The 16612-nt window shown below is 34.9% G+C and overlaps 1 protein-coding gene across 2 annotated transcripts in view; it reads left to right on the forward strand.

Moving 5' to 3' along the window:
• LOC149794395 (uncharacterized) overlaps positions 1-16255 on the forward strand; it is a 121044-nt gene extending 104789 nt beyond the window's left edge. The window contains exons 8-9 of one of the 2 annotated variants that reach the window (XR_016423023.1): positions 6304-10810; positions 10958-16255. Coding sequence is in view for 1 of the 2 variants with exons in the window: in XM_089968573.1 (XP_089824699.1) it covers positions 6304-6495 (192 nt within the window). In the remaining variant the exon portion in view is untranslated. Of the gene's footprint in view, positions 1-6303 lie in introns of both variants that reach the window. The other variant, XM_089968573.1, reaches the window with a different exon arrangement.
• The last annotated feature ends 357 nt before the right edge of the window (positions 16256-16612 follow it).

Here is a 16612-nt window from a genome sequence, read left to right on the forward strand (position 1 = left end):
AGACATGTCAGACTTTGTAGTATAAATATTAAACATGTTTCCTCAGTCTGGTTGGAACAGAGAAAGAGGGAGGAAGAAAATGGTCACATGATTCTTTGATGAAGATTTTCATTTGGAGGATATAATTATATATTTTCCTTCAAAGTTACATGTGGATGAAATAACAGCAAATTCTGGTTCATTTGTACCATGTATGCAAATATACTATGCAACAGTTGTAAATGCTGTCAATCCAGATTTGTTTAGAATCAGTTTAAATTGAAATATGAGTGATCATTTCATCAGAACTATTATACCACTGACCTTAATCAGGTTTTACATTGAAAATGTGCTTGCCCCAGGTGGCTAAGTGGTCTTAAACGTTTGCCTTTATCGATCACTGCCATCTCACCTCTCGTTTGCTTAGGTTCAAGTTTCGGGGCTTGGCCAGGGTGGGTTGTGAATACTTGCCAGCAGATTCCCATGGGTTAGTGATTCTTACCAGGGTTTTCCCAGGTTTTTCCTGCACCAGTTATGCTGGCCACCATGTATAGCCTATCATATGCTGAAAAATGGCATAACACCCGAAATAAAAGCAAGAACAACACTGAAAATATCAATTTGCATTCTTAAAGCATATCTCTTAAAAACTCGTAATTATTAGTTATGGGGTCGTCTATCAGAACCTTGTAATGTCTGGTTTACTGTCTAGTGCTGGTGATGGATGTCCAGTAGTAGTACATGTATGATATGATTGAACACCTTTGATTGCAAAAATTGAATATGCTGAAAATGTTAAAGGTGTAATTCATAATACTCCTTGGATGAAAACTTTTAATCCTTTATAATCAATCTGAAGACCAAGATCATTAATAATTTCCCAAACTCAGAAAATAAATATCTTCAGAGTTCAGATTTTTTGGCAATATCACACTGCCTTCATCAGCGACTAATGTTGATCACATGACCTATAAATTTACTAATGATCATGAATTATTCAGAGCAAAAAGCTACCTTTTCAGTTGTAATTTGGAGACCTGTTTGGCATAAATTTGTGGGAAGTCACTTTTCTCTGGTAGGAAGAACAGCATTTTGGGAGGTGGAGGAACATGTGGAAACCTGTTTGGTATAAATTTGTGGGAAGTCACTTTCCTCTGGTAGGAAGAACTGTTACAGCATTTTGGGAGGTGGAGGAACCTGTGGAGTCCTGTTCGGTATAAATTTGTGGGAAGTCACTTTTCTCTGATAGGAAGAACAGCATTTTAGGAGGTGGAGGAACATGTGGAAACCTGTTTGGTATAAATTAGTGGGAAGTCACTTTTCTCTGGTAAGAACAGCATTTTGGGAGGTGGAGGAACACATTGAGACCTGTTTGGTATAAATTAGTGGGAAGTCACTTTTCTCTGGTAAGAAGAACAGCATTTTGGGAGGTGGAGGAACACATTGAGACCTGTTTGGTATAAATTAGTGGGAAGTCACTTTTCTCTGGTAAGAAGAACAGCATTTTAGGAGGTGGAGGAACATGTGGAAACCTGTTTGGTATAAATTAGTGGGAAGTCACTTTTCTCTGGTAAGAACAGCATTTTGGGAGGTGGAGGAACACATTGAGACCTGTTTGGTATAAATTAGTGGGAAGTCACTTTTCTCTGGTAAGAAGAACAGCATTTTGGGAGGTGGAGGAACACATTGAGACCTGTTTGGTATAAATTAGTGGGAAGTCACTTTTCTCTTGTAAGAAGAACAGCATTTTAGGAGGTGGAGGAACATGTGGAAACCTGTTTGGTATAAATTAGTGGGAAGTCACTTTTCTCTGGTAAGAACAGCATTTTGGGAGGTGGAGGAACACATTGAGACCTGTTTGGTATAAATTAGTGGGAAGTCACTTTTCTCTGGTAAGAAGAACAGCATTTTGGGAGGTGGAGGAACACATTGAGACCTGTTTGGTATAAATTAGTGGGAAGTCACTTTTCTCTGGTAAGAAGAACAGCATTTTAGGAGGTGGAGGAACATGTGGAAACCTGTTTGGTATAAATTAGTGGGAAGTCACTTTTCTCTGGTAAGAACAGCATTTTGGGAGGTGGAGGAACACATTGAGACCTGTTTGGTATAAATTAGTGGGAAGTCACTTTTCTCTGGTAAGAAGAACAGCATTTTGGGAGGTGGAGGAACACATTGAGACCTGTTTGGTATAAATTAGTGGGAAGTCACTTTTGTCTGGTAAGAAGAACAGCATTTTAGGAGGTGGAGGAACATGTGGAAACCTGTTTGGTATAAATTAGTGGGAAGTCACTTTTCTCTGGTAAGAACAGCATTTTGGGAGGTGGAGGAACACATTGAGACCTGTTTGGTATAAATTAGTGGGAAGTCACTTTTCTCTGGTAAGAAGAACAGCATTTTAGGAGGTGGAGGAACATGACCAACCACCGAAACCAAGGGCATTGGTGTAATACTAATGATAACAAGTGTCTTGTTTGGCTGGAGTGGTAGTAAGATTAATTTTGTCATTATATAGGTCTGTCCCACACTGCTCCAGTTGACTGCTTCGGTGGCCTTAGTAGTTAGAGCATCCACCTCGGATGCAGGGGTTGCAAGTTCGAACTCCAGCCCAGTCATTCCAAAGACTTTTAAAAATGGTACTAGCAACTGCCTCACATGGCACTCAGCATTAAGAGGTTAGTGTTAAGGCTGGCTGGCCTTGTGTCAGGATAATGTGACTGGGTTTGACATGATGCTACATATCTGCTGCATAATGCCCCAGTGCTAGACATCACTATAAACTGCCACACTGCAGTCACATCATAGCGATGTGACTGAAAAATTGTTAAAGCTATGTTAAAAATCCAAAGATCAAACATACAGACACACATCTGTTAGAGAAACCTGTTAGTGGTATCATGGCTTGATAGAAGATTGTATGATGAAATGGCCCTTCATATATTTGTAGCATGGCTTGATGGAAAATTGTATGGTTGAAAAGACCTTCATACATTTGTAGTATGGCTTGATTGAAGATTGTATGGTTTAAATCAGCCTTCATACATTTGTAGCATGGCTCGATGGAAGATTGTATGGTTAGAAAAGACCTTCATACATTAGTAATAGGTCTTGATGGAAGATTGTATGGTGAAAAAGGCCTTCATACATTAGTAGTATGGCTTGATGGAACAATGTATGGATAAAAACAGGGTTCCTACCATCTTTGAAGGTCTTGGACAGTTTGTGAAAAATGAGATTGCATTTTCAAGGCTTTGAAAGTTTGGGAATATTGAGCAGATTACCCTGAGGTCAATAAAAGTCTGAGAAAATTTAAATAAACCCAGACATTTTAATTTCTTTCCATAATCACAAATAAAATTGTCCAAGGTTGTTAGATTAGGATTTAGTTGAGTTTCCTGGATTCTTTCTCTTGATGACCTGTTCAGCTGCAATAGCAAGCGAGCATATGAATTTCTTCATTAAACAATATTGTAGTATTTTGCATTTGTTGTTTTCTCATATAACATGACTTGTATACAAAATGTTTGCGAAAGTAGGTCTTGGAAATCTATGTTTGTGGGCTTTGAATGTTTGGGAAAAGTCTTTGAATTTATCATTCAGAATTCTTTATGAACCCTGAAAAAGGCCTTCATATATTAGCATTATGGCTTGATGGAAGATTGTATGGTGAAAAGGCCTTGCTACATTAGCATTATGGCTTGTTGGAAGATTGTATGGTGAAAAGGCCTTCCTACATTAGCATTATGGCTTGACGGAAGATTGTATGGTAAAAAAAGGCCTTCATACATTAGCAATATGGATTGATGGAAGATTATATGGTGAAAAAGGCCATTATACATTTTATTACTGGCTTAATAAAAGATTGTGGCACAAAAAAGGCCTTCATGTATTAGTAATATGGTTTGGTAAAAGACTGTATGGGTTAAAAAGGCCTTCACACACAGTGTATCCCTTAGGGATGTAAGATTGGCAGTAAAACAATTCCCCTTGGATTCAAAACTGGTGGTCGGACTGAGTAATAAAAAAAAAATTGGTATCAAAACTAGGGGGTCAGATAAAAAAAAATGGGGATTTCTGAAGCATAAATGAGGGTAAAGGGAAACACATTTGTAGTATGGCTTGATAGAAGATTGTATGGTTAAAGAGGCCTTCATACATTTATAATAATGCTGAAAATGGCCTTCATATATTAGTAGTATGGCTTTTAAAAGATTGTATGGTTGAAATTAAGGCCTTCATACATTTGTAGTATAGCTTGAGAGAAGATTGCTTGGTTTAAAAGGCCTGCATACATTAATAGTTTGCTTGATAGAAGATTGTATGGCAAAAAAGACCTTAATACATTTGTAGTATTGCTTTTTTGATTGAAGATTGTATGGTGAAAAAGCCTTCATACATTGGTAGTATGGCTTGATAAAAGAGTGTATGGTGAAAAAGGCTTTCATGCATGTGTAGTATGGCTTGATAAAAGATTATATGGTTAGAAAGGCCTTCATACATAAGTAACACAACTTGATAGAAGATTATGCAAAATATGGCTACTTTCAAGTGACACATTTTGTTACTGTACATGTTAGTCCTACTGCAAACTGTACATACCCAGATCTGTCATGACATCATGTGCCAGCAAATCTGGGTCTGTTCAGTTTGTTATGAGTAATCAGTAGATAAAACAGCACAGGCTCTGGTTTGCTGTTGCCTTATGCAGTGGCAGATAAGGATCATGTTTTTTTTTTCTTTACATATGAGTATACAGGGTAAGTGACTGTTAATGAGATTTTGAAACTCTAATTTACTTTGTTGTCATTGTCACTGAAGGCATGTTTTTTCTAGGTGAAGTCGTGCAGTTTTAGGTGACTGCATGACCCTTGACACCACATCTTTGAAAAAAATTACTGAATGTTTGGTCATTTGACTTTTAGAACAATCTTTTGTGATTTTGATTATTACTGCCTTTGTATGAAGTATCAAAAAATATTGGTTTGCATTTTTAGTTCAACACTTTGTATATAATATGAAATCATCATGGAATATTCAAGGGGTTGGAGGGGATCAGATTTATCCATCAGAGATAAATACTCATGAAATTCAAATCCACTGCAAAAACTAAGTGTATTGGATGTTGAGGTAAAACGTGTAACTCCGCATAATTGTCTCTTTACTACCAAACCATGAAATTTTACCCTTTTTAAATATTTTGTGGGTTTAATGCCATTTTTCAATATCTGATAGCCATTATACCTGGCAGAGGGAAAGCCCCAGGAGGAACCACCAACCCACAAGAAGCTACTGTCAGGCTTTCTCTCAAACGCATAGAACACTATGATGGGCTAAGTTGATTAGAGTGTCCACCTCAGATGAAGGAGGTATGGGTTTGAAACCTGGCAATCATACGAAAGACTATGGTACTAGCAGCTGCCTCGCTTTTTGCTCTGCATTATGAGGTTAGGGTTAGGATTGGTCAGCCTGGTGTCAGGATAATGTGATTGGGTATGACATGATGCTATATGTTTGCAACTAATCCAATTTTCTCTGACACTAGCATCCCCATTTTTAATATTTGGACATTTATGTTGAGTTGTCCGAGTCCATTTACCTATTGAAAAAAAGTTGGAATTTGCTGACACCATAATATTACTTTGTTTTATCTTGTAAGAGTTCATGTTTAGATTTCTTTGAAGGGTTTGTCTTTATTAACATTTTACTTTTATAATTTTAGAACTTGACTTTTAATCAGCACAATATAAAAGGAGTGTGCTGACTTACAAGTCAACCTTACACACACACACACACACACACACACACACACACACATATATATATATATATATATATATATATATATATATATATATATATATATATATTCATTCATTCAACAATGTTGTGTCAGCTGAGCTTTGAAAAAAAGACGTTATACTTGGGAATCCTGTACAATTATTGAATCATATTCATGCTTGGTACTGCCATTGTTTAGTCAGAGTGTCCTATAAGATTTCCCACTCAGTTTGCAATCCTTGAACAATAGGAGTAACCATCAGAATATTCAACAAAGGTTGTGGCAGATTCGATGGATGAGAGGAAATTCAGACCAATACTCAGGTGACTAACATTATTCTTCTTTAATTCTTCTACGCATAAAGGACACAATTTATTTTTTCTATGGACCCATCTTGTTTCTATTGAAAAGTTAACTGTCAGGACATAGAGGTGGCTTCATTTTCGCATTTTACACAGATGTATTTGTATGTTCATGTATTTAATGCATCTGCTAGAATTGGAAGTAAAGTGTACTGTCATGGACTAACCAGACTTTATCTCTTACAGAAAACGGATGGCTATGACAATAAGGGGCTAGACGAACCCCATGAGAAGACAACACGATACCCACGTAGTGGTCGTGGTGGTTTTGATGGCCGTGAGGGTCGCAATGACCGAGGACACCATAATCCTGGCATGGATGATGAGGATGGTGGCACCATGCATATGTCACATGGGCCAATTGGAACAGGAGTCTAGTATCCAACATGCAAAATCATGGTGCCATAGAAACAGGAAATGACCTGTCATAGTACAACTGATTATTACATTCCACATTGTTTATATATAAATAATAGCGTAAAAGGAAAGAGGACATTTTCCTTGGAATATATTCAGTTATTGAATAAGGATGCTTTTCATTAAGGATCTGACTTTCATGATTTGGTTGTGACAAAAAACCTAATTTTCCAGTGATTGGCAGGTTTATTTGCATTTGTTCAGTGTATTCTTTTTGTAATTGACAAATTACAATGATATCTGTGAAATGGAAAATGTAATTGACCAATTACCAGAGAACCTACTGAAATGAACATGTATTTAACAAATTACCAGATAACCTATTAAATGAAATATGTATTTAACAAATTACCAGAGCCAAAGTAACAATACCTACTCGCCTGTTGGTTATATCTATTGAAAATAATACAGCACATAATTAAGAGAAAGTTTAACTGGTCATTAAAATGACATACCTGTTGAATGAAAGACCATGAAGTAACAACAGTCAAATAAGTACCTGCTGCATAGAGAAAATTACCTTGGCATTTACCAATAATCATTAGAGCATGGTTGCAAAAATTTAGCTTTTTGTGTGTGATTATGTGACACTTAGGTAAGAGACAAAGTGTGCAGTGATTCAGTTTAATTACAACTAGACATTGCTTGACTGACAACTGGTGTTGAAAGGTGGGGCTTGATTATTCATAAACTGTGAACTAAGTTTGATTGCTATATCTATAGGGACATGATGTGCTATTTGCATGTGAATGGTTCTTCCAGACATACCATTTCACCAGAACTGGTTGCATAGTTGTTGAAGATGTAAATGTTCTAAAACAAACATTTATCAAATACTAAATGAATCAAGTACTGGCACAGATGTAGATGTACTGTTGTCCTAAAATTAGGTAATTTACAGCCAGTTAAAATACGTAGTGAACCACTTTTCTCCTCAAATATTTTTCCTACCAGTTTTAAATTTAGGTTGAAGTGCACAAAGGTGCACATGCACTGCTGGAATTTTAAGGTTCTCATATAGTCTTTCATTTTTGTTATATTAAATAAGTGAAGTTTTTAATTAACATCATGTACATAGAACATCTGGTTGATCTTCTGTATTTGATTGGATGATCTCTTCATTTAGGAATTTTTTTGGAATAAATTATGTGCACTTTGGAGTTTGAACTCATCTATACATAAAAAAAGGAGAGAGCTTATATTCCTGACAAGAAAATGAATGTTTGGAAGCTGTACCTTTTTGTTGTCATTATACTTTGGTCATTGACATTCTTTTTGTGGGTTTTTTTTTCATTAATTTTGATGCTGACCCTTGATTTTAATTAGTCTTATTGACCATTTAAGGATGAAAATATATTTTTCACTAATCGTGGCCTTTCTACATGAGTAATTTGAAATGGTAATAATGTTATGAGAATATGTTTTCTTTGAAAAAGGTGAACTGTAGCAAATTTAAATCATAATAAATTGCTATGTTTCAGTACATCTAATTCATATCTAAAGCTGAACAGTGTGCATTATGCAAGTGTTTGTCAGAATGTTGGCATATTTTATTTTTTTAAGACTGAACTATTCATCAGGATATCTGTGGATTTAATATCAAAAAAACACTCAAACATCCATTTTGGCTAGTGAATGCATGATTATTTTGTTACACTGGTTACTAAAGGGAGATAAACATGTATAAGGAGGACTCCAAAAAGTAGATGGGTAAGGACAAGGACCAAGAACATCATTCAAATCAATGAGAAAACCATTATATAAGAATTTGTAAATGATACATTTTATATGTGGAACATTATTTGTGTGTGACCCCTCTCATTATCATTGCCTTGTTTATTCTATCAAACCAGTTCGTCTGTCCCTCCATGTCTGAAGGAAGCATATAGCATTTCATATGTCTAGCCACCTTCTTGTCATGTAACAGCACAGATTTTGTTTCCATTGAATAACTTTTGAAGGACATAATGGATTTAAGTAAAGTTTTAGCACACTCACACCCAGCTCTGGCCTTAGAATTCTGCCCTTCGATTACCTTTACAGTCGATAGCTTTTGAAGGACTTAATAGATTGTAATAAAATTTTGTTGTGTGGCTTTACATTAAGAAGACAAAGGGCACATTAGATTTCATTTACTATTTTCCAGCAGATTTATGGAGTTCTTGTTCCTACTTGACTTGAAACTTTTGCATCCATTTCTGCTCCATAATGTTTCCTTTTTCCAGGAGCTTTACATTAAGAAGGTTGTGGTCAAGTTCATTTCCCACCATTTTCTGGCATAATTTACAGGTAATGGCCCCAGCTTGAATTAGAACTTGGCCCCTTAGTTTTTATTCAACTCTGTAACCATTGAAAGAACATCAAAACAGGTTTAGTATTAGACTTGAGATTAAGAAATCCAGCATTATTTTTATTCACTATTTTCCTGCAAATGTTTATTGAGCTGTTTGGCTTTGCCATTTAAACCCACACAGCAGCTGTATGAATTTCATGAATTTAAACCAAATTTGGTATGAATCTATTAAGGAGTCCATGGTCAAGTTTGAATTTTTGCTTATTTTTAGAAACAATCTTTTGGAATGAGAGCACCTGATTCAACTAAGACATTTGCCCTTTAATTGCTTCATTATTGAAATCCATTTTCATCACTTCATATCTCACAGATATTTCTAGTCACACACTATTCCAACATTCTTAAAAAGCCTTAATTGCAAAGTTATAGATATATGTTTGTGGCTACATGAATTTTTATCAAATTGTTGAATTGTAAACTGAATACTGATTCTGTAGCATTTGATATTTGGCAAAAATATTTCATGGCAACACCTGCTCCTTGAAATAAGTGTTCAAATCAGAGTATTGTAAGGAATTCCTTACTGTTCTTTACAAACTAGAAAGGAACAAATACATAAGATATTCTAACAGTTTCCATTTACCTAGTTATTCTTTAAGCCATTTTGAATGTTTTCGTTTTTGTTTTTCATATTAAAAAAAAAGATTATGGGGTTTACTTATATTTGCAAATTTAATGATAAATTTATGCATGTGGGGAAAAAATGACTGTTTGGGAGTCATAATTATGGACATGTTTCTATGGTTACTGATTTGCAAGACTGCTACAGGAGCAGACATTATCAAAATTTCCTTTCTTTCTGTTTTTGCTATTTTATAAATGTATCACACTGCTAAAATAAGTATGTATCACACGGCTAAAATATGTACCTTACATATTTGTTGTATATAACATAATCTGTATATTTTCAATCTGTATATATTCATCTAGATATTGTTGGTTATCTATTTTTATACAATGGTTCAAAATAAGTAATTATTGAGGTTACTGCATTGAATGTACTTTAGATTATTGAAAGTCTCAATTATGAAAACATAATTCCAAATGAAAAGGGATCATTATTAAGGATCAACAAATATACACATAATTATGTGATTGCAAAATTTTATTTTTATTTTATTCTCATTCATTTTGTAATATTTTTTAACAATTTTTTTTTGACTATATTATTAATTATAAATAGTCGTTGTTTACCAATATATGGGTACATGAGGGTTGGGGAATTTTAAATATTGGTTATTAGCCTTGTGTTAACAGTAGTCCCCTATTTTAGCTCTGTTGTTTGAAGACCACAGGAGTTTATGCAGTGGTCAGGTTTTGAAGATCACAAGAACTTATGCAGTGGTCCAGCTTCTGTCATCAGTTACCATTTGTTTTTATGATTTCTCCTCAGCTATTAAGTTGTGCAGCGTGGCTTGCAGATTCATCTTGAGGTCTAAAATTTGACAAGTTGTGCAGCGTGGCTTGTAGATTCATCTTGAGGTCTAAAATTTGACAAGTTGTGCAACGTGGCTTGCAGATTCATCTTGAGGTCTAAAATTTGATAAGTTGTGCAACGTGGCTTGCAGATTCATCTTGAGGTCTAAAATTTGATAAGTTGTGCAACGTGGCTTGCAGATTCATCTTGAGGTCTAAAATTTGACAAGTTGTGCAGCGTGGCTTGTAGATTCATCTTGAGGTCTAAAATTTGATAAGTTGTGCAGCGTGGCTTGTAGATTCATCTTGAGGTCTAAAATTTGATAAGTTTGGCAACATGGCTTGTAGATTCATCTTGAGGTCTAAAATTTGATAAATTTGGCAATGTGGCTTGCAGATTCATCTTGAGGTCTAAAATTTGATAAGTTGTGCAACGTGGCTTGCAGATTCATCTTGAGGTCTAAAATTTGATAAGTTGTGCAACGTGGCTTGCAGATTCATCTTGAGGTCTAAAATTTGATAAGTTTGGCAATGTGGCTTGCAGATTCATCTTGAGGTCTAAAATTTGATAAATTTGGCAACATGGCTTGTGGATTCATCTTGAGGTCTAAAATTTGATAAATTTGGCAACGTGGCTTGTAGATTCATCTTGAGGTCTAAAATTTGACAAGTTGTGCAACGTGGCTTGTAGATTCATCTTGAGGTCTAAAATTTGATAAGTTGTGCAGCATGGCTTGCAGATTCATCTTGAGGCCTAAAATTTGATAAATTTGGCAATGTGGCTTGTAGATTCATCTTGAGGTCTAAAATTTGACAAGTTGTGCAACGTGGCTTGTAGATTCATCTTGAGGTCTAAAATTTGATAAGTTGTGCAGCATGGCTTGCAGATTCATCTTGAGGTCTAAAATTTGATAAATTTGGCAATGTGGCTTGTAGATTCATCTTGAGGTCTAAAATTTGACAAGTTGTGCAACGTGGCTTGCTGATTCATCTTGAGGTCTAAAATTTGACAAGTTGTGCAACATGGCTTGCAGATTCATCTTGAGGTCTAAAATTTGACAAGTTGTGCAACGTGGCTTGCAGATTCATCTTGAGGTCTAAAATTCAGGAACTATTTGGTCCTAAGGAAACTGTTCCCTCTCAGATATCCATATCTTGTGTAGCTGCCATGCTGGCCATTTTGAAACTTGTATTGCTAATTTTGAAACAACGGTCATATTGACATGGATTTTTACTTTAAGACTTCTTATGACTTGAAGATGACCCTTGATGAAAATGATGCCAGTGGGATGTGCCATCTTGAAAATCTTGTTACCTGCTCTTATAGACATGGGATTTTCACATAGACTTTTGACTTGTACATAATCCTTAGTGAAGTGGATGCCAGTCTGGTACATAGTGTGACCATCATGGTGACATTGTGTTCCTCCAACATGGATTTTCATATTAACATAGGGTTTTGACATGAAGATTCCTTATAACATGTTGACAGTCCTAAATGAAAATGTTGCCATTTTTATATCTATGATGGCCACCATCATGGCTGTCTGGAAAATTTTCTTGTTAAAATTCATCTGAACAGACATTTATATGGGTGTGAAGTTTACACAGAAAGATTTGTGATTTTTTTGGTTGGTCCTAAATAAAAATGTGCAATTATGATCTCACATTATTTCTGTCACTGCAAATATCATGAACATCTTGAGACTGCTCCAACAGAATGTATTTTAATATTAATAAGATTTCCTTTTGATGCTGATGAAAATGTCCAATATGGCTGCCTATTGACTGACTGTAAAATCTTATGACAATTTCATATGAATGGATCCTGTTACCACTTTTTACTAAAACAATCATGTGATAATGTGATGCATGTAGGTCCTGATTGCGATGTTGCCAATTTTACATCCAGCATAGTAACCATAGTGACTGCATAAAATATCTTGCTGTTACAATTGCTCTTTGAATAATGTGGCATTAACATCTGACAGGATGTTTTCACAGAAAGACCCCTTGCAGGGCTTGAAATTAGCAGTAGTCCACAGCATCAGGTTGGCAAATTGCTTATTGGACTTTTCATACATTCAGTAGTCTGATGACTATAGTCTGACTCTTCATCCCCGTTTGTTTGTACCCCCTTACCGATTTCAAAAACGAGAACGTTTAATGTGATAAAAATTGCACAGAACTAAGTCAATTGAATCATTGATTTATAATTTCTAACCTGACTGTGACCAGAATGGCACTAATGCTGGCATCCATTGCACCATTTCATGCTTAACGGACTTTCCATACTATCACGGTGCCATATTGCATACACTATAGGCTAGTTTATTTCCATGAGACGACATAATAACGTCGTTTATCCTGTTCGTCAACTGCCAGATAATTCCATAAATTACACAACGTTGAGAGTTTGGAATTATATCCCTTTGCATATATGAACATAGAAATGAAACCACTTGTTAAATCCACAGGAAAAGCAAATTTGTAGTTGTCATTATTTTCCTTTGCTTGATTTGACATTGTAAATATCAGAAGCAGACGACTTATGTATGTACATCTTTAGTCATGATACACCCCTTTGCTGAAAATGAACTTGTCCAGAAACTGGAAATGGATCCGAGCATGTCTGTCTATTACACTGAAAACTTCCGTTCAGCATGAAACGCGCATAAGATGACGGTGTTAGGGCCACTCTACTCACAATCAGGTTAGAAACTATAAATCAGTGAATGAATTTACTAAGTTCCTTGCACTTTTTATCACATTAAAGGTTTCCATAATTAAATCGGTACAGGGGTACAAAGAAACGGGTTTGTATTGTCAGACTATAGTAAAGCTTCAGTTGTTAAGAGCCAATATCTTTGGAAAGGATGAGTGATGATTTAACCGGACTAGCAAATTTCTAGGTCTGCTAGCCCTTCTGACTACAAAGAAATTTATTTTAAATTAAAGGTTTGTGTTGTTTTTGTGTAATTAGTTCTGAATCAGAATGGTACAGGTGTATCACCAGTATACACAGTTGTGAACAAGTTTGAAAACCAGATCTACCCAATCTTGGGATCAGGTTCAAGGGCATTTTTATTTCTATGCTTCATTGAGCTTAGGAAGACATTATCTTGTACATATGCAAACTTAGATGCTGATTCATTTACAGTCTTGGAGGGTACTGCTCACCTCTTGCAAAAGTAGGTCACAGTTACAGTGGAACAGGCTTTGGTGGAGCAAGCAAAGCATAGCATCCTGCATAATAATTCTGTTTTAGAAAGCAGTGGAGATGATACAGAACCCTCCATCAGTCTTTCTTGATGTCAGTCCATTCCATTATGTATTACCCTTCTAGCTCCCCACCCCCAACTGAAATTCACTAAACTTCTTGATGGTTTTATCCATATGTAACCATGTGTTAGAAGGATATTACTTTAGATGCCCCACCTCTTTGGATCCAATCAAAAGTTATGGACATGAATGAATGAACTATTTCTGTCATTTCTTATATTTGTATCAATATTTTTAAAACTTTGTTTCATTTTAAAGGGATGAAAAGTAAATCTTTGTGAAGGTTATTATGTAATTTGATATCATGTTTGGTAAGGTTTCTATATATATCTTTTTTATACCACATTAACCATTACTTACACTTAGATGGTATCATTTTATTTTTCAAATACATATCTTTGTAATGGCCAGGCTTTCAAAGGATATTAACTAGATTTTATTTTGCATTTGCCATATCAGTAGATAATGAAATGTATAGTATTAGCTTGACATTTGATTTTGGATTTTTTGCTTGTGTTGTAGTAAATGTTGGCCATGAATTTTGTATTGCATTTTAGTAAATCGTGGTTCCCCATGTTGTGTGACATGTTTATATATACATTTATTCCAATTTTTCTAATACTTTTCAGTGTATAATTAGGCTCATGCATATGAAGGCAATGACCACATCAAGAACTTGTTCTGAGGACTAAGATCACGATGTTTTCTATAGAAATCTTACCATTTGGGAAAGTTAAACTATTTTTTGTACTGGATAGGCCAGTGTACAGGATATATGCTCTTTTCTTAAATTAGTGCGTGCTTTCTAAATGTGCTCACTTCTAAACAATCAAAGTGGGGTTTTTGACAGTGTTATTTTGAGGAAAAATAACTAAAAGTTGGAATCAGTAAAAGTTACCATAGTGAACAAGACAATTCGGGCTTACCAGAAGAAAGAAAAAGAGTGTATAAAGTGCACAGACAAAAGCTTTTAAAGTTAAAATCATCAATTGAGGTCTTGGTAAAATTAGAAAAGAAATATTACACACTGATATTACAGTTAGTGTCCCTGTCTCAGAGTGTTTAGTACAGTATCCAAAACAGTGATGTTGAAATAACTTTTTATTTGGTTGTTTTCCATCAGGAGTTAAGAGAACTAAACATTTGACAATTGTCTAAGTGGCACAAAATGTTAATGAATTGCATTAACTCTTGGGATCATTTTGAAGTTTTCATGACATTCTGTTACGACCATTATGTTGAGGAAGAACCTTGTACGTAACTTGTGCAAAAAGAATCCAAATCAAATTTTTTTCCTTCAAACTCGAGGCAAAACCATGCTTCCACATAGGGCATGGGAATTGTGTAATCAACAGATCTGATTAGAAATATTAATGTAATGTTGACTTAAGTCATGTGTAGGTTTTATTCGGATCATTTCTTATTGCACATCCGAGTATTAATCTCATAAATGTTTCGGGGAAAAAAGAACCATGACAAGGTCATTGATTTACAGTGTGTACACGTATATATAATCTCTATAAATATTAATCCTTTTCCTTTTATTCCTTTGGAATCAATATTTTTAATTTTTTATGGATTCTGTCGAATCGTTGAATTGTTGTATTCAAAGCTGACTCTTGGTCTTCTTTTTTTCTTGATAATGTAAGATATACATGTTTGAAATCCAGACCATGTTTACTCACAGACCATCATGTACATCTTGCTTATGCACAATAATGAAAAGAACATTGCATGTGCATTCAAAATGTTGATGCTTTCATTAAAGTCTTTCATGTTCTCCTGACTGTCTTTTTTGGAACAAAGACCCAGTTTCAAAAATTATCGATCTGCTGTAATCCTATAGTACCGAAGTTAATGAGTTTTATGGTTTAATTTGTCCTGACATGTCTGTCCATGGCTCTTACTGATCAGTTGTTGCACACTGTGTTAACTAGTGTACAATTTTCATGACATAGAATTTATTGCTTCATCATTTGATATAATCTATTACATCTTCAGTCTTTTTTCTGACTTTATCTCCAGCTCTCTTGCAAGGACAACAAACAGTTCACTACTTGATTCAATGTATGTTATTCTAGAAGAGAATTCAGATGCGTTCTTTTAGACCCAGAAAAATGGATGGACCTTTAAGTAGAAAAACCCTTGGGTATCATTGCAAGTTAATTGGGATTTTTTAAAATACTAAGTATGGGGTATAACTCTTGTATTGAGGTCAGCTAAAGGAGAGGATTGACAATTTTATTTTATTTTTACAAAATTCAGCATTTTCCCTCAATATTACTTTTAAAGGTCAACACCAGAATTTCAGGTTTTGAGCTATATGTCATGGTTTTTAACCAGCTGCAATCGTCAAGAAATAGCATGCGAAAGAAATGATTCACTGCATCTGTGTAAAACTATCCAAATTAACATCTACATATCAATACTATTTCTACCTCTATCATTAAAGAGCCATTCCATTCAGAATTCTGTATACCATTTTTCACAAATCTGTGGTTGTTTACAATCTAATCCTTTGCAATGGTCATTATTTTAAAATATTTGTATTTTTAGCTGTTTAAAATCCATATATATATATATATATATATATGTATATAAATTCTGTCATATAACAAAATTTAATTTTGTTTGTATTGTACTAACACAGTAAATAAATCACATTTAATACTTTTGTTGTTATTGTTATTAGCTTTAGTGATCCTGGACAAAAAGATATGCAGTGGACTCTTGTCCATTGATGTTACCATCTATAATATGTCTGTTGCACAATTTTGTCATCACCACCCTTCCCAAACTACGTAAAGGAATGCCACAGAACTTTACCAACACATTCATCACATTGGTCCTAAGATAAAATTGTGCCCACAGACATCCAGCATTGATGGCCAGCTTGATTATTTTGTTTTTGCTACTTTACCAGAAAGGATGCCAGCACAAGATTTATACTGCAAGACGTTTTATGAAGTATATTCGGTCCTAAATAAGAATGGTGCCATGGCAGCCAACTTGAAAATCTTTTTATCA

The sequence above is a fragment of the Sinohyriopsis cumingii genome, chromosome 8 (assembly GCF_028554795.1).
Source record: "Sinohyriopsis cumingii isolate HCF-2022 chromosome 8, ASM2855479v2, whole genome shotgun sequence".
Lineage (NCBI taxonomy): Eukaryota > Metazoa > Mollusca > Bivalvia > Unionida > Unionidae > Sinohyriopsis > Sinohyriopsis cumingii.